This window comes from Macadamia integrifolia, chromosome 1 (assembly GCF_013358625.1).
Source record: "Macadamia integrifolia cultivar HAES 741 chromosome 1, SCU_Mint_v3, whole genome shotgun sequence".
Lineage (NCBI taxonomy): Eukaryota > Viridiplantae > Streptophyta > Magnoliopsida > Proteales > Proteaceae > Macadamia > Macadamia integrifolia.
Genome location: NC_056557.1, coordinates 15,458,548 through 15,486,386, shown reverse-complemented (window position 1 = coordinate 15,486,386; position 27,839 = coordinate 15,458,548). Strand labels below are relative to the sequence as shown.

At 37.1% G+C, this 27,839-nt stretch overlaps 2 protein-coding genes across 2 annotated transcripts in view; both read left to right on the top strand.

Moving 5' to 3' along the window:
* LOC122080733 (endochitinase A2-like) overlaps window positions 1-4,251 on the top strand; it is a 13,608-nt gene extending 9,357 nt beyond the window's left edge. Inside the window, exons 6-8 of the mRNA XM_042647552.1 lie at window positions 1,780-2,148; window positions 2,726-2,879; window positions 3,767-4,251. Of these exons, the coding sequence (XP_042503486.1) occupies window positions 1,780-2,148; window positions 2,726-2,879; window positions 3,767-4,157 (914 nt within the window). The 3' untranslated portion in view covers window positions 4,158-4,251. The remainder of the gene's footprint in view (window positions 1-1,779; window positions 2,149-2,725; window positions 2,880-3,766) is intronic.
* Window positions 4,252-11,232: 6,981 nt separating this feature from the next.
* LOC122075992 (basic endochitinase-like) lies at window positions 11,233-26,619 on the top strand. The gene is made up of 3 exons (XM_042641239.1): window positions 11,233-11,440; window positions 11,767-11,926; window positions 26,250-26,619. Exons 1-3 carry the CDS (start codon window positions 11,233-11,235, stop codon window positions 26,617-26,619), a joined length of 738 nt encoding a protein of 245 aa, XP_042497173.1.
* The last annotated feature ends 1,220 nt before the right edge of the window (window positions 26,620-27,839 follow it).

Here is a 27,839-nt window from a genome sequence, read left to right as displayed (position 1 = left end):
AGTGCAGGGCATGCAAGAAGGTGTTCAGGTCGTACCAAGCTTTTGGTGGGCAGAGAGCAAGTCATAAGAAGATCAGGGGTTGTACCCCATCTTCATCCTATGCTGCTCGGACCCAATCAGAGTCCGAACCAGGTAATGCAGGTACTTCAACTGTCGATCGGAAAATCCATGAATGCCCTGTTTGTGTTTTGAGTTTTTGGGTTCGGTCAAGCTCTTGGTGGGCATAAGAGATCCCAACTCTCTGGTTCAACTACAGCTACAAATACTACTAAAAATTTGCAGACAATTTGATAGATCTTAACCTCCCAGCTCTGATTGACGATGACGATATGAGCCAAGTTGAACTCTCCGCCGTTTCAGATGCAGAATTCGTTGATCCGACCAAATGACGAATGGTGGTGATTGGATTCGGTGCCATTGGATGTGGGATTACAGTGGAAAAACTTCAAGCTCTGAACGCAATTATGAGGCAAAGAGAAATTCCAAACCTTGTGTCTTATGAATGCGATCTATGATTATTTTTATGTTAGTTGAGGAGTTGGGTCAAAACTCAAATTGGGTCTCTGTATTTATAGATTTTTCTTTATATTTCTCTTCTAAAAACCCATGCTTTTTTTCCCCTTTCTATCAGACAGTCTTTCTTTTTTCCTTTTTTCTTGTTTTCTGACTGTAATTCCTTCCATCCCTGCAAACGAAGATGAAGTGTGACCCTGAGGGCTACGAGTCTGAGCTACTCCTCCTCTACCGCCACTTCGATTCATCTCTTCAGATTTTCGAACAACAGGCCGCTCTCAATTTCACCTTCATAGGTGGCGTCGGCGATGATGTCTCCGTCGCCAAGGACCTCGGTGACATGGTCATGTTCCTCGCTCACGTTACTCCCTTCTAGCCAAAGCATCTCTCTCAATTCCCTAAGCAGCTCGCCGACTTACTCCGCTCTCCTGCTCGTTCACTTCCGTCGTCTCTCCTCTATTAAAACGAGGCTTTCGAGGTATGGGAGGTCGCCCACCTCAGCAGGGATTTGGCCGGAGATGTGAGCTGCACTGGCGATGTAGAGGCTAGTGATGCGGTTTGTGCTGTTGGAGTTATCACAGCACTTCACGTAGGACCAGTTGTAGCAATCGGTGTTGGGGATCAATGGTGCGAAGTAGGATGCATTGTGAAATGCTGCTTTGATCTTAATAAGTGCTGCGTAGTCGTCTTTGTTGAAGAAGAAGAAGAAGAAGAAGAAGAAGAAGAGAGGAGGGGGTAAAATCGTCTTCTTTTTTCTCCATTTGAAAAACAAACACCTTTCTCACTAATGTAAGTTTGGATGGGTTTAAATGTGATTTTATTATTTAAAAAAAATGGTATAATTGGACAAACGATTGGGAGGTTGATGTAAATCACTTCCAAAACCCACAGGTGTTCTCATCTTCATATCGAAAATATTCGTTAGAATATTCTCCGTGGATGCTCTCGACCTTCCTTTGCCTATACCCAGTCAAGGTAATAAAGTTGAAGCCGCCTGAGTCTCTCAGTCTTTGTTCATAAAATATCTTATCACTTTAGCCAACCCTACTTGATCACTTTGGATTACATTCATTGATCTTGACCAAAATTAGCATTCAAGTGGTAAAGCCAAACCTCTTTAAAGCAAAAGCTGACTAAATCTAATCAACTTTTTTGCCCATATATATCCCTCCCCCATTGCCCCATTCCCCCATCTCTCCCATTCCATACACAATATGGGAAAAGCTTCTATTTTTCTGCTATTCTCTCTCTGTTCCTTGGTTGTAGCTCTAGCAGAGCAATGTGGGAGCCAAGCTGGTGGTGCACTATGTCCTGGTGGTCTTTGTTGTAGCAAGTTTGGCTATTGTGGTTCCACATCTGACTATTGTGGAAACGGCTGTCAAAGCCAATGTTCCGGTGGCGGCGGTGGTGGCGGAGGTGGAGGTGGTGATATTGGTTCTCTCATCAGCCGGGATCTCTTTAATCAAATCCTTAAACATCGAAATGACGGAGCTTGTCCTGCTAAAGGGTTCTACACCTACGATGCTTTCATTGCTGCCGCAAAGGCTTTCGGCGGGTTCGCAACGACCGGCGATGTTAACACCCAAAAGAGGGAGATTGCTGCTTTCTTGGCTCAAACTTCCCATGAAACCACAGGTTGGTTGAACTCAATTTTTTGAGTATGCGCTGGATCGCGAGTTAATGATTTATTAAGAAAAAATTAATTGATTACCCACATATGATTTCCTTTACAAAATTAGCCATCAGGGCATCCAAAGTTTAAGTTAACAAAAATACCAAAAATTAGGTTTTCTTTGAGAAAATTACCCAATTAAAGGTTAAGTTAACAAAAATATTTAAAATTGAGTTTAGATTTATAAAACTACCCACATAAAATTTTAGTAATAAAAAATACATGATTATATGAAGAATCACTATTTTGGGTGGTTTTGTAAATCTAAACATGATTTTGGGTATTTTTGTTAATTGAAACTTTGAATGAATGGTTTTGTAAATCCAAATCTAATTTTAGATATTTTTATTAACCAAAACATTTTGTGAGTAATTTTGTAAAAAAAATCTAAAAGTGAGTAATCATGTAATTTTCTCATTTATTAATTATTCTGATTTGTGGTTTGAATACCTCTTTAACGGTGAGATGAGATCCTATGTAAAGAAGAATTGTTATTTCAAGTAAATGGCTAAATATCATTTTTTGTTTTCGATTGTGTAGGGGGATGGGCCAGTGCACCTGATGGCCCATACGCTTGGGGATATTGCTATCTCAAGGAACAAGGCAATCCTCCAGATTATTGTGTAGCTAGTGCTCAGTGGCCGTGTGCTGCCGGTAAAAAGTATTACGGGCGTGGACCCATCCAGATTTCTTAGTAAGTATTATTATATCACTCTATCTTTTCTTTCATTTTGTTATAATATAATTAATATTTTCTGTTTTGGTAAATGTTTATAATGTAATACTCAGTGAGAAACCTCTAAAAAGTTTCCTTAAGGTTGGAGATCGTGACCCTAATGTCACGCGTAGACAAATTCTCATTCACTGTGGCCTCAAGAAAATTCGGCCCAAATTACTATAGTTGACTTCGATATGTTTTTTATTCTTAATATATATATATATATATATATAATATTTTGTTTTAATAATTCTAAGGCAAAAGTTTCTTTACATGATCGTGCATAGACATTATTTGTAGTTGAAATTACTATTTTATTAATTATGATATATTTTAGGGTTATTTTTTAAAATGATTAATATTTATGATATTTTAATTTTTTTTTCTAGTACATATAAAGAAAAATGGCAAAAAAATAGGTTGAGCCTGACATTTGACAAAAATCGGGGTGAGCTGAGCCGAGTTGGGTTGGGTTGGGTCTGAGCTTGACAAGGTTGGGCTTGAGCTAGAAATTTCAATCCTACCTCAGGGTTGGGTTGGGCTTGGGGTTTAAAAAAACCTGCACAACCCAGCCTTATTTCACCTGTAATTTAGAGTCTTTAGGCAGCTCAATTGGGCTGGTCAATTAACAACCTTGGACTTGTACCATGAGTTCCAATGACCTCAATGGTAAGGGTTATTACATTGATTAGATAAAATTTAAAATTAGAATATAGTATCTGATCAATTTAATAACCCTAATTAACTGGTTGGTGTTTTTGGTTTAGTGTATGTGTAAGTTGTTAATTAATTATTTGCATAACAAATATGCTAATTAAGGCAATTGATATTAATGAGAAATGGCTATGACATTGAATTTTCAGCAACTACAACTACGGTCAAGCAGGAAAAGCCATAGGGGTGGACCTCATCAACAACCCTGACCTTGTTGCAACTGACCCAACCATTTCGTTCAAGACAGCATTGTGGTTCTGGACGACACCCCAATCTCCAAAACCATCATGCCATGATGTTATCACCGGCCGATGGTCGCCAAGCAATGCCGATAGGGCCGCCGGCCGTCTTCCTGGCTATGGAACTGTTACCAATATCATCAATGGAGGACTTGAATGTGGGAGAGGTTATGATGCCAGGGTAAATGATCGTATAGGATTTTACAAGAGATATTGTGACATATTAGGAGTTGGCTATGGTGATAACCTTGACTGCTATAACCAAAGGTCTTTTAATGCTGCCGGTTATTCTGCAGCTTGATATTTTTCCTAAATAGGATCAAGGCACTGATCCTTCTGTAAGTGTGGTCCTTTGTTGGGCTTAATATAATAAAGTTCTATGGTTTTGAGTGTTATCTTACAAAGAACTAAAGGATCCTGTTCCAATAAATTGTAATAGTTCTGATCAACAAAGCAAGAGTGAGGAGATACCTTGACGAGACCTTCCAAAACAGCAAAATGATGAGAGAGAGAGAGAGAGAGAGTTCAAAGTTAAAACACCCTCCCAAGGTAGAGCACCTCAAAGTTACCCCCTCCCCCACAAGGTATTACCAAAATGAATTTGTATATATAGCTGATAAAAAAGGGTGCACCAGGTGCACACGACTCCCATATGTGAGAGGTTAGGGGGTTTGGGTAAGAATTATGCAACCTTACCCCGAGAATTTGAGAGGTTGTTTCAATCGCTTGATTACCAAAGATTAATTTGCTGTCTTAAGTATTCTTGATATTTTTTGAGAAAATTCTTCAACTGCATCACTGGGATCTCTATTTGTCACCTTCCAACTTGATATTTGGGCGTGGAGATTTTCAAGGAGGGAGATATCTTATTGATAAAGTGAAGGGTATAATAGTTGAGTGCAAAGGGAAATTTCTCAATCATTGTGTTTATGATTCAGCATTCTTATACGGGAAATGTTAACACTGCTAAGAAGATTACAATGAAATGGGATGTAATTTGTTAGCCTAAGATGTAAGGTGTTCTTGTATCCGTCCATTACGGGATATGAATAAATCAATGTAGAGTAAGTTGGCGTGGAAAATAAAGAATAAGAACTCACTTATGAGTCTTTTCTTTAGGGTTCTTTTATTATGAAAATGGGTCCGCAAAGAAGGGTTATAAAAGCTTTTCCGCTTGGCCAAATGAAGTTGGGTCAATGAGATAGGAGTATTCAGAATCTTTTCTAAAGGAGTAGGACACGCTAGTGGCAGGTGGGGGCGTGGCACGACTCTTAGCCGTTGGATCAATCTTTAAATCGGTTCCCTTGATGAGATCCATTGGATTGGATCTAAACGGCCCTTTAATCTCGGCAGCACAATCAAAATCGGGTATATGATGCAAGGCTGGCATTGACTGTATGCGCTGACGTTGTTTGCAGGTTTGTTGTCGAGGCTTCATTGGAGGAACATCTTATCAATAGAGCGCCGTAAGATCAAGCGCAAAAGAGGGAAAGTCCAGGGGCCCTCGGATCAGTGCCTGTCGCATTCGATCCATAAGACTTCAATAAAAGGGATCTTTGGCGTATGAGCTTTTTTTTTATTTTTTTGATAGAACTTTGGCGTATGAGCACACACACACCTAGCACACAAGCGGGTCAAGATCTGGTGTAGCGTAGGGGCAGCAAGGTTGAAGCAGTAATGAGAAACCTCACGAGAGCATCTTTGGAGCATGCATCATAGAAAATGCGCGGCCTTGGATGGGAATCTGTGAGCGTGGCCATTTTAGATCCTTAGATTTGAAATCTTCCAAGTATATACTAGTTGCTTTAAGACCATCTCCGATCCAAATTATAATGCCGAAAATCCCCTTTGATGAGTGACCAAAACTTTCAGTAATACCACAAAAATCATCTAGTTCAAAAAAAGAATGCTAAAACATCCTAAGCAACCTAAGAGCTATTTCCAAACTAAATCGTGAAAATTCTAGACCGATTTCGTGGAAAACTCCATAACTTTCTCATACAGATTCGGGTTGAGCCGAGACTAAAAAAGTTATGGACCAAGACTCGAACATTTACAATCTTACAGAACAACACATCAACATTCTTAGCTATGTACAAAGATCAAAATGCCCCTGAACATTGACGAAACTGTAACTTCTTCATCCCACATTGAATCGGGATAAAAATTTTTATGCTTACAATGTTACATGCAAGAGTCGACATCCAAAAAAGTCATCTTCAATGCCGAAAACTCCCCCGAGTGGAAATAAGCCAAAATTGTTAGTTTTGGGCCAGAAAATCTGCACCACTTACCATGGTTGACCAAAGTACTCAAACACAATCACCCACCATTTCCATCTCATTAAAGAGATTGTATGTTGCCATTTCATCGATGCTGCCTCATTATAGTTGGCTACATCACCACTGCCACGAGGTTGCCAACAAGGACGAATAGAAAGCAGCAGGTAGGAGATCTTTGAAACATTTCTCACAAGTATAGGGATCGGTTGAATTTGTGATAGACCTATTGTGCTCCAGGAGATTGCATATTCCAATTCAGCCTTGTAAAAGCATCTAAGTTTATAGAAGTGTTTTGGTGTGCGCCAACACTTAGGTGGTTTTAACTGAATGTAGACAGATTCTCTTTGGGAAACCCGGGAAGATTTGGAGTTGGGTGTTTTACGAGATTTTCATTCAAGAGTGGTGTTCTCTTTCAGTGTTTTTTCTTGGTCAGAAGACAAATTTTCAAGTGGAAATTGAAGCTCTAATTTCAAGGATAATGGCGGCGAGAGGGCATGGCATCCAAAATTATGGATTGAATGTGATTTGATAGCTGTAGTCATGGCTGTTAATGGCCAAACAACTTCTTGATTTGTGTTGCAGAATTTGAATATTTCTTTAACCATTCTTAGGTTTGATCAAGTGGAAAATATCTTATTGTTTAAGACAAGCAAATTCAATTGTGGATTGGTTTGACCATGAAGGGAAGTTTCCTCCTTCGTGGTCGAATGACCTTTTCATATGTTGGAGGAGCTCAGGATGGAATTTCAGTGTAGACATAGATATCAGTTCTCTAGGTAGTTTTTTTTTTCTTTGATTTTGTACTTCTCTTGTTAGAGAGTGCTCTCCTGTTGATGGCAATGCCAAAGGTAGGGATGCTCTCCAAAGTTGTGTTGGAGTTTCTGGGATTTCCCAGGTTGTATTATATTTTCTCCTTTTGCAATTCTTTTCTTAATATAATTGATCTTTTAGTAAAAATTATGTTTAAGGATTTAAGATTTAAGATTATTTTTAAGAATGATTAATGTTAATGATTTTTTTTTTATTTTTTATTTTTCGTATATGTAAGAACACAAATGGCTGGAAAGCAGGGCCAACCCAACCTTGGAAAAAATTAGGGTCAATCAGGGATGGACTGGACGGGGCTTGAGAGGGTTGGGCCTAAGCTAGATATCTTAGCCAGACCTTAATTAGAGCCAGATGGGCTGGGGTTTAAAAAAAGGGGCTCAATCCGACCCTGATTCACCCCTAGTTGGACAGCTCAATTGGCCAGGTCCATGAACAACCTTAGACTCACTCATGAGTTTCGATGACCTCGATAGTTTCTTGTCATACTCCAGCCCTTATATGCATCAATATAAAGTTTCCTTAGAACCATGAAGTCTGTATGTTCCAAACTGCTGATTATTGCAATCTACCTAAAATTGGACAAGAAATATCAATGTTTTTCTGCTCTAACCCTATTTAAATCAATAAGAACCTATTCTTGACAATGACTATATATTAATTAATCAATTTAATAGCCCTTACTAGTTTATAATTTTTGGTTTAATATTTTCCTCATCTGCAAAGTAGAGCAACTAGAGAGAATAAAAATCATATAAAACTCACAGTACTATATCATTATCATTAAGTTTGCATAGACAAAAGCCTAACATGGCTTGTAAAAGCTTAGACAACAGAAAAGAGAGGGTTGCTCAAAGTCTATACAAAACCCAAACTTGGATATTACTACTAGTACAAAGTCCACTCTTATCCTCACAGATATATAGCTATATATCATGGTTGATTAAATAGAAGCTCAATTCCAATATGAGGAAGCTCTAACAGAACTTGAAGGTGGTGGAGCCCTTGGACGAGGGTTCACATATATCATCCCTCCATACATCTTGGCAGCCATAATAGAATCCATTGCCTCCATCCTTGGGGAAGGTTGGAGAATCATGACACCTTGATCACTGGATTGAGAAGGTCTTTGCTTGGGGCCATAATATTCATCAATCATAGCAAACCCTTCTCTCCCCACTTTCAGGAGATAATCAGTTCTCTGATGTGCCATCTATTTCCAAAGAAAACCAGTTGAGAAGTATCAAACTAAGTCTTGAACTACACCAAGGCATAGTTCAGGTTCAAGGCTTTTTATAGCCTAGGACTTCTATTCTTCCTTGAGCAAATTCATCTATGAACTTCTAGAGCTATTCCTTAAAAGAACCTTAATAATTAAGTAAGTTTGAAAGCATACTTTTCAACTTTATTCAAGTAGTCAGGTTGAAGATTCTCCAGATAAGCCAACGAAAGATGAGATTTTTTATCCTGAATGGCTATGAAGTGGGTTTGCTAGAACCTAAATGCTTAATCATTCAAAGTTTTAACTATTTTAATGCCATATGAGAATATAGAATCTAAATAATTGTCTAATTATTACTTCAAATAGAAGAACTTTATTCTTCATGAGCTCTTTACTTTAGAAGGAGTGTCCTAGTGAAGCAATCAATTATGCATATTAATGCATCAGCACAATGATGTCAGTTGGGATTTCTTTTGGTTTCACTCTTAGTTGATGAACATGATTGTTTTAGTCTGCAGCATCAAAGTGTCACATTAATGCAAATGCAGTTTTGGAATACATGTTTTAAATTCAGTTGGATTTGGGTTCGGTTCTAGCTTAGGACCATCAGTCGAACTGAAACCAAACCAAATTAAAACCGAATAGGATACTAATATGTAATACTAGTATCTTAGAAACTCACCTCACTTCTTTCCATTTCTTATCAGTTTGGTCTTTGACCTTTGCAAAGTATCAAGATCGAACAACCAAGTATAACGAAAAGTACTCACACCCCAAAAAAAAAAAAAGTAACCAAAATAGTACTAGGCTGGGCTGGTCTGGTCTGGTCTGGTTAAGCTAAGCCCAACTCTATTAGAGTCCATTAAGGTTGGGTTGGATTGGGCCTGGGCTAAGATATCTCAGGCTGACCTATAACTAGACTGGGCTAGGATTGAGTTAAGAGACCTTAGGATTGGGCTAGGTTTTAAAAAACCCACACAACCCGGCCCATTGACACCCCAAGTCATTATATTTTTTCTTAATACAACTGTGGCACTATGTCAGACACAAATATAAAGATTGAAACAGGGGAATTTAACAAGTGTCAGAACTAGACCTTGCCAATATTTAAATGGAACGAGCGAATAATTTAATTGGGCCACTATGTCTCACTTTTTCCATGATATAACTATGCCACTATGTTAGACACACAGAATATAAAGATTGGACCAGGGGGTTTTGACTTGTGTCAAACCTAGACCTTGCCAATATTTAAATAGAATGGTGGAGTAATTTACTTGGGCCACCATGTCTCACTATCTGTTTTTCATGACACAGTTATGGCACCATCTTAGACAAAAAATATAAAGATTGAACTAGGGGGTCGAATCATTATTTTCAAGAATGATTGATGATGATGATGATGTTTATTTATGTATTTTTTTTTTTTTAAATACATATGAGGATGGTTAAAAAAAAAAAAAAATAGGGCAAAACTAGGGTCAATCAGAGTTAGACTAGACTAGGCTGGGCTAGGATGAGCTTGACAGGGTTGGCCTGAGCTAGATATCTAAGCCCGACCTTAGGGCATGGTTGGGCTAAGGTTTCAAAATACTAATCTAACCTAGCTCTGTTTCACCCTTAGTTTAGCTAGAGAGCTCAATTGGCCTGATCCATCAACAACCTCATACTTAGGGCCTGTTTGATTTGTTTTTCCTGTTTCTGTAGTAGAAACGATTTTTTTCGATTTTTTGAATTGCAAAAAGGTGTTTGATTTTTTTTTGTTTCCCGAAACGTTTTCAACAGTGTAGTCGAGTTCAAGACGTGAGTGAAGGGACAACGTTGTAGGTATGCAACTAATGAGTGAAGGCATGACGTTGGAGTTGCAGGTATGTTTCATGGAGATGAGCTTCAGAAGGATGAAGGCAATCCGAAACTGTGAGCTTCGCACAACCAAGTTGGAATCGCTGTATCTGGATAGTGAGAAGTTTCAACAATGGGTTGGAGTTTGGATAGGTCAAGTGAAGTATCGGGCTTTTCATAATTTTTATCCCTCTCACTTGTTTCTAGAGACGGAAAAATAAGTCTAACTTGTTTCTCCATTCTTGTTTCCAGACACAGAAATATGTATTAATTTCTATTTATGTTTCCAAAAACAAGTGAAACGAAACAAAAAAATCAAATGGTTTTTGGGGTTTTTTTTTTTTTTTTAATTTCTGAGCACAGAAAAGCGGAAAAACCGTTTCTGAAAACAAAATCAAACGAGCCCTTAATTCCAATTACTTCAATAATTTCTTGTCCTACTCTAGCCTTGATATGCATCATATACAAAGTTTCCTTACAACCATAAAATTGTATGTTCCTAATTGCTGATTATAGCGAGCTCTCTAAACTTGGACAAGAAAGATCAATGTTTTTCTTCTCTAGCCCAATTCAAATTGATAAGAACGTATTCTTGACTATGACAATATATATTACCTAATCAACTTAATAATCTTTACTAGTTAATAAGTAATATTCTGCATGCCTGCTCTCCACTTGTTTTCCCTATCCAATCAAGTAAAGCTAGCCTGAGTCTACTATTATTCAGGCTCAAGATTTTCCAGATGAGTTGACTAATTTATTAAAAGATGATTCTAAATTTAAAGTCTACTAAAGATTGTAATCTTTGGTTTTGATTCCACATTGTAATGCAGGGCCTGTCCTACTTGGTTTTAAGGGGCCTGTTTTCCTTTCTTTTGATCTGTCCATAGAAGAAGATTAAGGCTGCCTTACTTTGTAATTTTCGTTACTTCTTAATACATACACATCACTTACAAAAAAAAAAAAAAAGCCAGCCCGAGTCTGTGCCTGTCTTCATAAAATGTCAACCCTATTTGATACTATGGATCCCATTCCTTGATCTTAACCAAAGGATATTAATAAAGTAACCCAAAGAAACATTAAAGTAATAAATACATACCTCATAAGAGCAAAGCTGCCTAATCAACTCTTTGGCCCTATATATAAACCCCTTGCCATTGCCATTGCCCCATCCATTCCATCCCAGAAACACTGACACAAAAACGATGGGAAGCAGCGGTGGTGCTGGTATTGGCTCTCTTATCAACCAAACCCTTTTTAATGAAATCCTTAAACATCGAAATGAGTTCTACACCTACGATGCTTTCATTGCTGCCGCTAAGTCTTTCCCCCGCTTTGGAATGACCGGCGATGATCACATATGTAAGAAGGAGATCGCTGCTTTTTTAGCTCAAACTTCCCATGAAACTACAGGTTTGTTGAAGTCAATTTTATGAATATAGACTCGCATTGAGTTTGGATCCTCTCCCCACGTGGTGATTTTCCCACATGAGATCCTACTGTGGTCCAGATACTTAGGCGATGGGATTTCACTGTCCGTGAGACATTAGATCACAGGTCAATGGTGCATTAATTGCTCTGATTCGTAGTCTGAATACCCCTTTAGCGGTGAGATCTTGGAGGATAACTCCCATCCCCTTATGGGAAACTATTCGTGGCTCACACTTGCATTGGCTAAGCATTCTTACCCAAAAAATGAACAAAGGCTAAGTGTCATCCTTTGTTTTTCCATTGTGTAGGGGGATGGTCCGAAGGACCTGATGGCCGATACACTTGGGGATATCGCTTTATCGAGGAGCAAGGCGATCGTGTTGGTCCATACGAATGGCCTAATAATGCTCAGTGGCCGTGTGCTGCCGGTAAAAGGTACTACGGGCGTGGACCCATCCAACTTTCTCAGTACGTATGATTATATCAGTTTTTCCTTTTCTTTACTTCGTTTATAATATAATATTTTTTGATCAAGTCATTCCTATGAAAACGAAGACTTGCAAAATTCGTTTTTCGTTTTTTTTTTTTTTTTTTTTTTTTTTATTGAATAAAATTCTACTTGACTATGTCTTCTTTTGATAAGCATAATATTAACCCTATTCTTTAATATGTTGTTTGATCTTGAGTGTCTATATTAAAAATTAAAGCTAGCTCAACTTGCAAGGTCTTCGATTTATAGTCATCAAGATTTGAAAACAAATCCCTCTTACAATTCCTCCAAAATAAAATAAGGGAAATTTTTTTTGTCGCTCCCCTATATTTACCCCACGTTTACTCAAACTTCCCAACTTGAATTTTTTTTCTTCTAATTCTTCAAAAAAAGTAAACTTCTACGTCTCTTTCTTCCCTGATATTTTAAAATATCCAAATTATTGCTCATTTTCCCATGTCAACTCTCTTAGGTTTGATTTCTATTTGTATTTATTTGACTTATTTCTAGTTTTACATGTGTTTGGTATAATTTATAGCACCCATTTATATTTATAATAAATTGAAATAAATCATAAATCATAAATTACTCTTAAGCTATTTGTGATTTGTGGCAACTGATCATTTATGTTAATATTTGCTACCTTAAATGAACACGTGTGCTAAATGACTCAAAATCAATGGTAAATAAGTAACTTCAATATGTTTTCGAAGCTCAAAGCTGAAGGTGAAAACTAAAACCTATTTTCTTATTATATAATCTATTTTATAAATAGTAATCAAATGAATACTATTTGTGATCTATAATTTATTGTCATAAATAATTTCTAAAATATAATTAATAAATACAAATAGAAATCAAGCCAAAGAGAATCCAAAACTACAATTTTCATTTATTTCTAACGCACCCATCTTTTTCTCCTTGGAACACAGGTAACCTCCACCTTCCCCACTACCATGAGTCCAGTGGATCCGCCCCCATCACTGCCTGAACGTTCCTCTCCTCTGACATGTTTTATTTTGAAAATCCAAAAACATAAGCCTAGTAAAACAAATTTTCTTCCTTTGCAAATGTCAATAGAGCAGTAGAACGACCAGAGGGACGACCACCGTATACCAAAATGAAGAATAAATTATTTTCTTCTTTCCTCTCTCCTAGTAGGTATGAAATGGGATTCTTTAAACTTAAAATTTTAGAATTGGGTTTAATTAATATTAATAAGAAACTGCTTATCTTCAATGAAATCATGGCGGCGATAGAACGAAATAATTGAAAAAGAAAGGGGATTTCAATCCGATCCGATCCGATCCGATCCGATCCGATCCAATCCAATCCATACGCTTTTGTCCCTGTTTGGAAAACTATAGCTAAGAGAGAGGAAAACGAGAGGGGAAAGAGAGTCTTCTGGTGATCCTTTCCTCTCTCTCTCTCTCCTTCCTTCTTTCTCTTTCTCTTTCTCTTCTTCTTCTCAACTCTTGTAGTCTTGTGCGCCAAGAAGCGAATGAGAGTGGTTTTTATAAGGGATGAGAATTGAAACAATAATAAAGAAAGAAATGGGAAGCGTCCAAAGAGTTTTACGACTCTGTGATCCACTGGTCTCATATCTCATGGTAGGGGAGAAGGCGGGGTTCCTTGCGTCACAAGGAGAAGAAGGAGGTGGGTGGGTCCCACGTCTGCTAATAATCCAGAAATAAATGAAAATGACAGTTTTATAGTTAAATAAGATATATATATATATATATATATATAACCCTTCTCGTCTCAAAGACAGAACAGTTGAACAATTATCAAACCTTAGATGTAAGAAATTACATGATTTCAAATGGTACAAAGACACTTTCTTAACCAAAGTCTTAACCAGACCTGATGCAAACCTTTCCTGTTGGAAAGAAAAATTCCTTACAGGATTGCCAACTTTGTTTTCTTAAAAAATCAAACAACGCCTTAGGAAAGAAAATGATGGGATCATTCCCTATGATCAAATGTCCTATGGCCAAATCATTAGTCTAATCCATGAAGAGGGCCTTGCCCTTTGTATTGATATTAGATTAAAGAAACAAATCCATAAACCTAATTTGGTACAGTACGAAATGAAATCCAAATGTAATCCAAACTCACATGTAATTCAAATGAGCATCCTTACATTATAAAATGAGCATCACCCCATTACCCAAATCACTTGAAAAAATACTCAAAAACCTGGACTAGGGAGAGGAAGTTCCGAAGCAAGCTTTGTTCTCACAAGTTCTCCCAAGATCTCTCCGAGCACCCCGCCGGACTCCAACAACAGGCTCCGATCATCACAAGTCTGATCGTCCTTCAAAGGTTAGCCACCCACAGCTCAAAAACTCCTACCCAAACATCCTTCTTCTTCTCAAATCTTCCAACCCAAGCCTACCCAAATCAATCTCCAAATATTGTAAACATTATTTTCAAATATATTTACGTTTGATTGCATTATTAGCTTTCTTTTGCATTTAGCAGCTTCTTGTTCTATCCTCAGATCAAAGCCTACAATCGTGCCTCTTGATTCTGAAAAATACATCTAGTTAAGCAGCTTTTCTTGAAATTTTGGGCATATCCTAGCTTTGAAGTCTTCGGTTAATTCTTATTGTTTGTTCATCATAATCTAGCACATTAGAACTTGTGCTAGCCTCACTTGTCGATCTCATCGACATGGAGCGGGGTAAACGATCCATAATTTGATAATTCTTAAACTAGGGGTAACCACCTAGATCTAAGTTTTAAGATGGTATTTTCAACATAACTTGGGCACAAACCTGGCTCTGATACCAGATTACAGGATCGAGATATGCTAAAATCCAGGGAAATTGGGATCTCCTGGTTCTGTATAGCAATCAGAATGAGATAGGTGCAATACCTTACTCCGATCCATCAAGGAGACTAATACTGAGATGGGTGCAATACCTTACTCATAACTAATTGTGCTGTAATTAAAATAAACAAAATAAAGATCATAAACTTAAAATGAAGGCCAGACAGATTTGGGAACACAATCTTCACAGCTAAGTCCAATAATGCATGAATCACAAGTACATGCTTGAAAATTCTCATTATTAGAAGATCTGGAAGTATGTTCAGAAGCTTGTATTTGGTTAAGTTTGTAATTTTCATCTTCAGAAGAGGATGAAGAAGAGGTTTTATTAAATAGAGCAAGAATTTGAGTTTTATCTTGCTTAGAGATTTGTAAAGAATTAATTTTATTTGAGACTCTACAAAATTTGGCAATATGGTCAGGTTTACCACATTTAAAACATCCTTGAGAAGATTTGTTAGGTTTTGAATCTTTGAAATTTTTAGGTGCCTTGAAAGGCTTCCTGTATTTGTTATACTTGGGTTTTGGAGGAGTTTTATGGTAAAACTCAGGGGTTGATATATATATATATATATATATAGGGTGAGTCGTAGCAGAACGTACGTATTGCAATCTTATTTTCACTTTCTTTTAATATTAGTCGTCCATTTAAGTTTAGATTAATCTAAACCATCTATTAGTTTTTTATATTGTAACTGATTCCTAGTTTTTAGGGTGGAGAGATGACGGATGTGGTTACTTAACTTGTCTAATATTTTTTTATATAAATAAATAAATAAATAATGAAAATCCAATATAAGCGGACTCCTCCTTAGATTTTGTTAGGAAATCTCTCTCTCTCTCTCTCTCTCTCTCTCTCTCTCTCTCTCTCTCTCTTGCTTTTTCTTCAACGTTGTTCCTTCTTTCTACAGTCGTCATCATCATCATCATCTCTCTCTCTCTCTCAAAATAGGATGAGATAAGAAAAAAATCAACATAACTATTTTCAAGCACTGAACATATGAGAGACTTGGCCACACATATAAAAAAACCATGTTTACATATTAATCACTAGGGAAGGGATTTGGACAGTAAAACTTGCATATATGGCAAAAGACAAATTTGAATTTATAAAGTAAACAAAGCTGTTGAATATCAAGGATTTTATTATTACTTATTGGGTAGATATTATTAACCTATGAGAATTTACCATGGATGCAAATCTTCACTGAAATTGGTAAATAAAATTTCAACTAGACTGGAGAGCGGTGAAAAAGGAAGAAGAAAGAAGGAACAACCTTGAAGAAGAAGCAAGGAGAGAGAGAAAGAGAAGATCGAGATTTCTAAGCGGAATGAAAGGAAGAGTCCACTTATATTGGGATTATTATTATATATTTATTTAAATATTAATAATATTAAACAAAGTTGTAGCCGTTTACAACTCTGTTAGCAGGATTAACATATTTAACACGTGTCAATCATATCACTTACGTGAATATTCACCGAGCTCCGAACGTTCTGCATTCCTATTTTTCTATACGTACCACGACCATTTTGCCATATATATATATATATATATAAATCAGTTTAAGCAGTGAGGGAAGCTATTAGGCTAAGCAATTGTCTTTTCTTAGCACAAAGCCTTGCTAATTCAAGGGTTTCTAACCGATGAAGTGCAGAGAAGTGGTCAGAATTTTCAGGAAATAAATGAGTATAAATTCTATATATGCATAAGAAAGATCAATAAAACTATCTATCAAAGTAATATCTTCTTTTAATTTTCTATTGGCAAACATAATACAAATAGAAGAAGAGCACACTCACATGAAGAGCTTTAATTTACAACTGATGGTAGAGAAGATAATACTTGAATACAGGACACAGGATACTTAGTAAACTCACAAAACACTCAAAATTTACAGATACTAAAACTAAAACTATTGTCTATTTTCTTTTGTGTCTTCCAAGGATAAGGAGTTCTTCTTTTAGAGTGGTCGGACACCAAAAATTTACAAATTCTGGTTGAGGGATGCTGATGGGCCTTGATGGTGATGGCGTCGAATAGGCATCCAACCAACCGATGATGACAAATAAACAGCTTCAAATAAGGTGTTCGTGTCAAAATTTTGGTACACCTAATTAAGGTGTGGGGTCAGTTTCAAAAACTGATAAGCTTCAGTCGAAAGATAAAATGTCGGTAATCTAGGTGTGTGACTAAAATTAAGCCACAAAAAGATTCTTTGGCATTCCATGTGGGAAGACTCATTGTTTTCTAGAAGAGTCTTAGTAAGGTGAATTATTAAAATGTCCACCTGTGACACTCACTATAATTCGCTTATAGTGCTGCGTGACGCATGCTAAGACGTCAGTCTGACTGGAGTGGCACTAAGTGTGGATGCTTGACACTTGGCAAGAATCAGAATGGTGTGTCTGATTAGCACAGCATTGGGTCATGGTGCAGAGAGACCTCTTGATCCCTTGGGATTTTTTTTATTTTTTTTATATAGGTAATCAGGGCATTGAGCGCATTGATTTGCATCATCTAATGGAGGAAGAGTCGAGGAAGAAGACGAGATGCTACTGGGTCGGAGGCTGGTGGATTAAAGCCTATAGCAGTGAGGATGCACTCTTGGATCTGCTCATCTGATAGAAACGGAAGGCGACGCCGAGTAGCTTGGAAGAGATCAAAAAGGGCATCTGAGCCGTTAGTGATGAAGTTGGGGCAATAGGCAGATCAGCACCAATGCCTCGTTTAGGCACAAATCGAGAGCCAGTTAAAGGTGAAATATCGAATTTATCCCACCATTTAACCGATAAATGACGTTCCAAGTGAGGAACGTAGTTCCATTCTTCAACTCATCAGTAGTCATCTAATACCGCCATTGAAGGATCCAAGGTACTTTGTATAAAATGAAGAATTGTATGAAGAGAGCCCGAGAATCGAGAGGTTGATTGAATTCTTTGAATTTGGTAACAGACTGCTGAAGAGATGTTGGGAGGAACTCAACTGGTGGTCCTCAAGTAAAGAACCACTGAAGAAACCAGTTTGGCATGCCTAATAAGGTGTGTTGAAGTCGAAACTTTACAAACCAGGAGTAGGTTTCATGATCGTTTTGATATAAGAATATTATGTCCCAGGTTTTAACATAATTAGTATAATCATATGACCTGAGTTTAAGGCCGGTGATATCATGGAATTCGCGTTTGAATGAGGGAGAAGATCTCCATTCGAGATCTTAAATGATGTTAATAATATTGAGCTTTGAATAAGCCCGAACATGTGCGGATCTATAATAGTGCTGAATTTGAGCACTTTGAGTTTCTTCAAGAATTCTTTCATAGAAAAAACGAGTTTTATCACCAGTGGATGGATGAAGGTGGTCACAAAGGTAGATGGTAGCTATTTCAGAGGGAGTGTGACGAAGGTGAATGGTTTCAATGGGAATTATTGGGATAAAATTTGTTACTATGAAAGGGGAGTTATTAGCAGGTCTGATTGATGGTGATTAAGAGGAAAGAGAAGAGGGACTTTCTTGAAGTTGTCGAGAGGAGGATGAGGCAACATCTTTATTAGTTGTGGTAGGAACAACAACTTTTTGCTTAGGAGCCCTGCAAAAACTCTCAAGTTAAAAAATCAGGTAAACTGTTAGTATTACCTTTAATAAATTCAATAGTAAAATAAAAAACAAAGAGGAGTGACTGCCAACGAGCGAAGATCTGTTTTGAAGCCAGATTTTTAACATCCTTTTCAAGAATATCTTTTGCTGCCTTACAGTCGACTCGTACTAAAAAATGTTGATTTAGAAAATCACTTTCAAATTTAGTTATACACAAAACAAGTGAAAGAATCTCCTTTTTTATTGTTGAATATTTTTGTTGAGTGGGGTTTCAAGTACCAGAAGTAAAGTGTACTAATGCTTCCTTAGGAAGAGTAGGACAACGTTGCTTCAGAATACCACCATATCCAATTTTGGATGCATCGGTCTCAACAATTTTGAAACAATCAAGGCATGCTAGACTTAAGCACGGAAGAGTTTTAACTTTAAGCTTAATTTTTCGGACAGAGTCAGTATGTACAGTTGTCCATGGTTCAGGATACTGTTTAAACCTATTGAACAAGGGTTTGACGTCTTTTGCTAAGTCTTTGTAGAACTCAGCAATCTAATTTAGGCTACCAAGAAACCTTTGTAGTTGAGTCTTATCTGTTATTTCATCAGGAAATTTATCAGCAAACTGAATAGCTCGTTCTATGGGAATAATGGATCCAAAAGAAATGTAGTGTCCCAAGAATCGAACATTAGTTTGAAATAAATTTATCTTTTTTGCATAAACAAGTCCTGCATGACGAATGACAGAGAAGAAGAGATTTAAGTGTTTCTAATGTTGAGAAATCTCCTGAGAATAGATAAGGACATCATCAATATACACAATTATGAACTGAGAATATTGATTGAAGATTTGATTCATAATATTTTGAAATTCAGAGGGAGCGTTTTTAAGACCAAAAGGCATAACATTCCATTCGTATTGACCGAATGGGACAACAAAGACTGTCTTATACCGATCGGATTTTGCTATTTGAATTTGCCAGTATCCAGACTTCATATCAAACTTAGAAAATACGCGAGAGGCATATAATCTATTGAGAAGATCCCTCTTATTAGGGATAGGATACCAAATCCATTTAAGAACCTTATTTAAAGGTTTGTAGTTGATGACAAGTCTTGGTGCACCTCTTTCTATTTCAACATTATTATTAACATAGAATGCAGTGCAACTCTAGGGAGACTTACTTGGTTTAACAAGACCTTTAGTCAGAAGTTCAGAGATTTCTTTCTGACAGGTTTCCCATAGAAGATCAGGCATTTGAGCGGCCTGAGCTTTTGTGGGAATTTGGTTTTCGGAAAAGTTATCTTCATATGGAAAAGTAACAACATGTGTTTTCCTAGACCAAAAAGCAGTAGGAATATTTGAACAAACTTCTTTTTCAAGTTGAGCTTGAAAGTTTTGAACTCTAACTTGAAAACTTGGGTCAGTAATCTTTTGTTGGATGCTCTTTTGGTGAATTTCAGCAGATAAAGAGCATATAAAATTTTCTTTGGACTTGACTTGAGCTCGGATTTCATTCACCGTAGGGACCTTGGGAGGTTCGATGAAATGAAAAATTATAGGGTGATTTTGAACCACCGAATGAAGACCTACTGTATCAATTTGTAATGGGTATAGCTGGGATAAAAATGGAGTGTCAAGAAGTACAAATTGAGAGAGTCCCTTTACCATAATAAAATGAGTCTTTAGGAAGTATCCATTAGTACAGATAGAAGCAGAGGGGAGTTTATATCCAACCTGCATCCTATATCCGTTAGCAGTAACCAATTTTTGAGCGGTCTTTTCAAAATATTTTGAAGGTACAAGTCCTTTGTTAATATAATTGATATCAACGCCTGAGTCAATTAAAACGATAGTTTTAAGGCTAAACTCATGATTAACAACAATGTCTATCATTATATGCCATCTATGAGTTTGAACCTGTTGGAGGGTTAAAATTTGAGCGTTATCTAAAGAAACTGTAGCAGGGGTTGCAGAGGTATTAGCTACTATATTTTGAGTTGCTAGTAGATCCTTAAAGGAAGCTTCTTCATTAGAATATTGCTTAATAACCTGTTGAGTGTTATATAGTTCAAGAACTTGAATTCTTTGTTTGAGTTCTCGAACTTCAGTTTTAACTTCGTTGAGGTCCTTACGAAGTTCCTGTATAGTAGGTTCTCGTGTAAGAGAAGTAGCTTTAACCCGATTGATTATAGTTTTGAAACTGTAATCCTGAACCTGGGGTTTCGTAGGAACAGGGTTAGGCCTATTATTATCCTTAACTAAAGTAATATACTCTTGTAAGAGTTGAGCCTTAGTTATAGGATCATTTATTTGGTCAATGGGTTTTAAGAGAAATGATTCTTTAGAAGAGAGAACCATTAAACCATTTTCCTTAAGCATAGCCTGATAAGGATCACAACTACAGTGTGGAGTTTGAGATTTAGACTCGTAGGAATTACTATCGAACTCAAGTTGAGCAATATCTTGGTCTGAGTTAAACTCGGAGTCTGGCTCAGGGTCAGAAGAGCTGTAGAGCAAGACCTTTTCAAGATTTTACTTTTGAGAATCTTCAATTTCTAAAGCATTAATTCTTGTTTTAGTTCGACAGTTATTTTTATAGTGTCCTACTTTTCCACATTTGTAACAAATAGGAGGTTTACTTGGAAAAGTGTTTTGAGGACGAGATTTAGAGAAGCGTTTCTTGAAGAAGCGCTTAGGTTTAGACTTATTATATTTAGCCTGGTATTTAGGCTTAGAGGACTTAGAGAATTTACGATGAATTTTCTTTGGGCCTGAAGGGCGAACCTTTTCAAATCCAAATTATTCACAGGAATCTCCAATTTCTCGAAATCCAACTTGTCTCTATTTAGACAATTGTTTCTTGAGTTTGAGGTCTGTGCAGAATTGAAACCTTCATTGCATATTTCAGCAGCAAATTCCCCATAGGTGTATTGCTCGAAAGGAATAGTGCCTTTATGCTTTGCCTTAAGTTGGTACCTTATCTTTTGAGCAAATAAAGGTGGTAATCCAGAGATGAACTTTTCTTTCCATATGGAATTGTTACAGTCCTCTCTAGAAAAGACTTCAACAAAAAAGACATATCTATACCATCTATAATGAGATAGTGTAGGACATCGAAGATTCATTAATTGTTCTCTTGTTCGATCAGCTAGAATTTTAGCTGGTCCAACAAAATGAAGAGTTATAGTGTAGACCAAAGTATTTACCGCATCTTCTTGATCAACATAAACAGTTCGCCGGGTGTAATTACCATCAGCTAGCTGTTCAGTAAGTTGCTATGGAATACGGGTCATAGCACTTATAATTTGCTGTCTAACGTCTTCAGACAGATAAAAGTCCCACCAACCACGGAGTTGGCCGAAGAAACCAGTTGCTATCATTTTAGCAACATTTGAATCAGATGAATGATTTAATTCAGCCACTGTGGCATACATTAACATCTGTTTCAAAAGATTGATGATTTGATATTCAGACAAACCATCAATATTTCACTCAAAAATAGTATTACCATCGATTGAAAAATTTACAGGTTCTCCTTCTACCTCAAATTGGAGATCGACAGGAGAAGGTCGAGGGTAATAGTAATTTGTTGGAGAGGTAGGCATAATTTTACGAGCTTTCCTCATGACTTGATTAAGCTGAGGAATAGACTCAGAAACTACTGCCTGTTGAGGTAGCATGGATTGAAATTCTCTCTCTGCCAGTTCGATCTCAGAATCAGAAGGTTCGGCAAGAGAAAGAGTCAAGGCCTGACTGTCTTCTAATTTGTCCTTGGTGACTTGAAGTTTCTGGAGTCGAGTAACAATTTCGTCTAAAATGGTAGACTCTGTTTTGTCGACTTTCCTTTTTGGAATATCCAAGGCCGGAGGAGGTTTAAATAAGACAGATTGGTTACTCCTAGGAAGAGGAAGAGTTTCCTTAGGAGTGCTTCTAGGTTGAGAAGCAAAGGTTGGCCAGACATGCTCCATTTTAGCATGAGAAGTAGACGGAGTAGAGGTTTTTAATGAGTCTACAATCGTCTCTATCCGATCAGTCTGATTTCCAATGGACTAAAGACAAAGATTAATAAAGTTATTTTGTTCTACAACTTGACTAAGATGAAATTCAGTCAAAGGAGCTGAGGTTCGGCTTGAAGTTTTAAGCAGAACAACCATCTTATTTTCTCCTATTTTTAAGGATTGGAATGGAGGATGAATAGATTCAATTTCTGTTCCTTATTTTGACATATAAGTGATTGTTACCTTCTTTATCACACTAACCTGATGAGGGTTAGAGGACTTATTAAGAAGATAAATCTTAAACCACTAAAAGAAAGGAAGATTTATTCGATGAGTTTTCATATGAGAAACCCAAATTTCATGAAGCTCTTGCCACTCAGAAATAGAAGGATAATGTTTTTCAAAGAGTTTTCTTTTTTACTTCGTTCTTAGCGGATCTGTATTCCTGGATTAGGAATTTCTTATTAATCTGGAATTTAGGTTCTTCAGTGATATGAAGCATTAAAATGCCGGAGGTAGCTTGCATATCTAACGGGGTTGGAGAAGAAGACCCATTGTCCCGATTAATAGGAGCAGGAGAAGGATGGAATTGAGCTTGGGATTGGTCTCTTTGCAGAGGACCATAAATAGGTTGAAGCAAGAGTGTGAGTACTTTCGCATGTCTTGATGATGTTGTCACTATGAAATGCAAAAGTGCCTCTATGATATACCTCGGATTCAGGTACTTTGGGTATGGTATAATTATTTATAGCAACTTCGAGATTGTGAAAAATCACTTCTTCGGAATTATGGACCAAGTCTTGAGTCCTTCCGGAGGTGTTAGCTTCAAAAGATGAAAATCTCCTTGAGCTGGAGCGAAGGTATGAAGCCATGCTATAGAGATTCGAGTCAATAAGGGTCTCTAGTCAATATATCCTACTGTCAATCCCGCCTACTGTTAATACCTTTTCGCCTTCAAATGCCTATCTGCGGCAACACGACTGAGTACGACTTCGGTGTAGGTCTATACGACAAAGGATGAAACACTACCAACTTAATGGTCCTTATACTCTCAATTTTTGGCAAACTTTTCAATTAACTATAATAACCTTATTACAATGGTAATCTTAGGGCCCGTTTGATAACGTTTCTGTGGTTTCTATTTCAAGAAACGACAGAAACATAAATGTCTATTTCTAGAAACAGAAACGAATTAAAGGTGTTTGATAAGTCATGTTTCTAGAAGTCGATACTAACTAGCGAAAGAATGACCACGTGTCTTTTTCAGAAACTGCGAAACAAGTCGCCTGGGTCGTTTCTTGAAACGTTATCAATCAGACCCTTACTCTTTGTTCTTTCTAGGAATATCAACGTGAGATAAACTCTCTCTCTCTCTCTCTCTCTCTCTCTCTCTCTATTCACGAACCGTCACCCAAGTTCGTCCACAAAAAGACTCTCTCTCTCTCTCTTTTGAACCATTGCCCACCTAGCCAAGAATCCTTTTGCAAAACAACACCTCCCTCCCCACCACAAATATCTCTCCTTGATCGCCCATTTTTTGTGCCATCCACCATAGCTTGAATCGAAAACAAGCCATGGATCGAACATCTATGTAGAAAATTTCAGATACCCATCAATGAAATTCCAAGAAAATAGGAATGAATTTAATAATTTCTAAAGAAATTTATCAATAATTTGAGTACCTAAGCGTGCCAACAGACACCACATGTCGATTACTACTTTCGTTAAAAGAGGCACCGATGAAGATACCTTCAACATGGGCTTCAGTTGCGGTTGAGGACGAGATACCGTTGTCCGGAGCATCGGTGAGGATTGTGCGCTCCTTCATGAGAAACTTTCGGTCGGCGATTCTAACCGCCGGAGTGATCGTCATCTCTTTCTCCTTCTGATTTTCTTCTTTTTTCTCTTGTGTTTCTTCTTTTTCAACAAACAGAGAGCCTAGCCCGCTAGTCTGTGATAATGCAAACAATTTAAGATCACCTTTTTCTAACTACAGAAGAACAGGGAAACCAGAGAAGAGATCCTCTCCAAATCTTAAGCTCTATTTTCTTATTCCAGACCTTCAACCAAACCATTGATAATTTCTTTTCCATTTAGGTCTCAGAGGAAAATATCGAGAATCTCTGCTTCGATCTCGGCTCAGGAGGTTCTCACTAGTCCAAATGATCTCGTCGCATTAATAATCTCCAAGGTTTCTTTGATTCTTTTGCTTCCTTTGCACTTCTATCTTTCTGGTTTTTTCCCTTTCTCTCTCTTAATTTCTCTGAATGATTGTTTTGATTCCTACTTTTTTCCCGCGTTTTTCGGGTTTAATTTCTCTGATAGATTGTTTTGAAAGTCTATGCTGCTTCAACTAAAATTCTTGGAAAGAGAATGACCTTTCCTAAAAATTTTTATGTTGTGCTTATGGGTTTGCAAGCTCCAATATGGAAATTGGACGACCTATGAATTGTAATGGGTTCAAAATGGGCATCCCCACTCCTCCCCCCTCCCCCAACTAAAAAAAAAAAAAATTATAAATAAATAAATGGATTTGAAATTGGGGTCTTTGATTATTATTCCAAATGGAGCCGCAATGGATATTTATAAAATTAAACTACAGAGTGCAGATCATGAAATAAAATAAATGCGGAACGATTCATGAAGATCGATAAGCATGCACGACAAACACTATAAAAACAAGTTTTAGGTATACTTGAATCCATGGCTGAAGAATAAGAACTCCTTAATGTCTTCTTATATGCTCCTCGTACAACACGATCAATGTTGGTCTGGTCTACCCTCTTTCCCTTTTGCTTTTGGTCGTTAGCTTCACTTAATGGATCAGTGATAACTATATATAGGGGTGAAGGTATGGACCAACCCTGCAATAAAATTAGGGTTTCCTCCCCATTAAGGAAACAATATCTTAGGTCAACACATAGTAATAAATATTTCATACCATTAAGATGTGCTAATAGAATCCAATATCTCCATAGAGATCACTTACCAATAATATTAGATTCTTTCTGCTTACTCCATCTTTAGTCAACACCACTAAATCGGTTTTGGAAACAAATCTTTGACTATGCTAGTCCACCTAATAGGAAATCTTACAGATCAACCATGACTGCATATTTAGGGTAGTTGGGTGGGTTTTCTCAGTTTCTATTATTGTAGATTTTATTGGTGAGTTTTTTCTGTCTAATGTCTTTCTTCTTTTTCATTTTCAAATGAGTGCTAGAGTTTATTTTCCAGATCCAATTGAATAACATTGTGTCATATTGGATTTTCATTGGTTATATAAAACCAACTCTCAACATTTTGATTAGCAAGATTTTTCTCACTCAAAAGGCATAGGACATGAGGCTAAAATATCAAAATAGAACCATTCAACTTTCACTGAAAGCAGTGAAGAACACTTAGAGCTTCACTTATTCATGATCAACATTTTTTAAGTTAATTTACTGCTCAATTGGCTGGTCCATAAGCAACTTTAGACTTTTACCCATGAGTTCCATTGGCCTCAATAGTTTCTTGTCCTACTCAAGCCCTTTTATGCTTCAGATATAAAGGTTTCTTAAAACCATAAAGTATCTATGTTCCTAATTGTTGATTATAGAAATCTAACTAATCTTCGACAAGAAATATCAATGTTTTTCTGCTTTAGCCCCATTCAAATTGATAAGAAGGTATTCTTGACAATGAAATATATTACCTAATCAATTTAATAACCTTTTACTAGTTAATATTTATTTATTTTTTTGGAAAGCGCTAGGTGATACTTTTGGTTTAATACATGTGTTGGTTGCTAATTAATTACTTGCATAAGAAATAGGCTAATTCAAGCAATTAAATGATATTAATGAGAAATGGCTGTGACTTTGAATTTTTCAGCAACTACAACTATGGCCAAGCAGGAAGAGCTTTAGGGGTGGACCTCCTCAACAATCCTGACCTTGTTGCTACTGACCCAATCATTTCATTCAGGACAGCATCGTGGTATTGGATGACACCCCAACCTCCGAAACCGTCATGCCATGATGTTATTACCGGCAAATGGACACCAACCAATGCCGACAGAGCTGAGGGCCGTCTCCCCGGCTATGGAGTCATTACTAATATAATCAATGGAGGACTTGAATGTGGGAAGGGTAATGATGCCAATGTGGTTGATCGTATAGGATTTTTTGAGAGGTACTGTAAGATATTGAAAGTTAGTTGTGGTGACAACCTTGACTGCCGCAACCAAAAGTCTTTTGGGTGATGGTCATTATAGAGCTTGATCCTTCACTTCAAATATGATCGAGGCACTAATCCTTCCGCAAGCGATTGTCCTATGTTGGACAAAAAAAAAAGACTATGGCTTGGAATGTTATCTTATGTTGGATTTTTTTTTTTTTTTTGGTTAATACTTTGTTTTTAAGTTTCAAAATAAACCTTTTACCCCTTCTTTTGTTTTTGGGTGCACTTGTTGAGTTGCTATGAGCTAAAGAACAATTGTAATGGAAAGGGACTTTCGTCTTTTGAAGCGTGTGGTTCTGAGTTTGACTTCTCTTATGTCTTTGGGGTCACTCATACAGAGGTGTTTATGTTAGAACAACCTATGGGGTCGAATTCGAAACCCTAGTTGAGGAAACCAAATAGAAAACAAGAACACGAATCTAATAAAGTTATGGAGGATCAATTTGTAGCTTTCACCTAGTATGTTGGGGATGATCGATGCTGTTCTTCATAGTTTTTCTCTTTTGGTTATGGGTCTTCTACAGCCCCTTAGACCTCCTTGGTTCTCTCATTTTAGTGGTAAAGTGGGACAGAGTGAATAATGGTTGTAGGGACTTAATACCCAGTACTTATAATACTGTCCTGCACCCAAAACCTTAAATCGGGCTAGCATATCCCTAGACTCGAGAGTGGATCGAACTGGTTCATGCAACTTGACTCTCACCCATTTAATCAATCCAAAAAAGTTAATTATGCCCATAAATCCAACAATTTAGTACTCTTCACTGCTTTCAATGAAATAAAGTTGAGTGGTTCTCATTTAACCCTGGTATGACCCTATTTGTGCAGTTGTGGGGTTAGTTGGCACTAGTCAAGTTGGATAATACCTATCGTTAGCCCAAAAAAAAAAAAAAAAATCAAAGGAAAGAAACTAAGAATAGTCCGACATTAGTTTTCAACAAGTGAAACGACTAGCTAACAAATATCCATACATACTTAATGGACATAGGAGTAGGGAGAGCTCTACAAAAGTTGGGCTTATGAACTGAGGAGTATGATAGTCTCATCAATTGCTTTTTGAGTATGAAACTATTAAGAAGACAAATTGCTATCCCATTCCACAAGACCAAGATGAAGAAGAGTAAAGACTTGGAGGATAGAGAGTCTAGAGACTAGAGACCCTGTTCTTATCCCTGAGGATGAAGTCCACAAAAAGCTTGAAATAAAATTGGTCTTTATGAAATATGTTGGCGCCAAAATTCA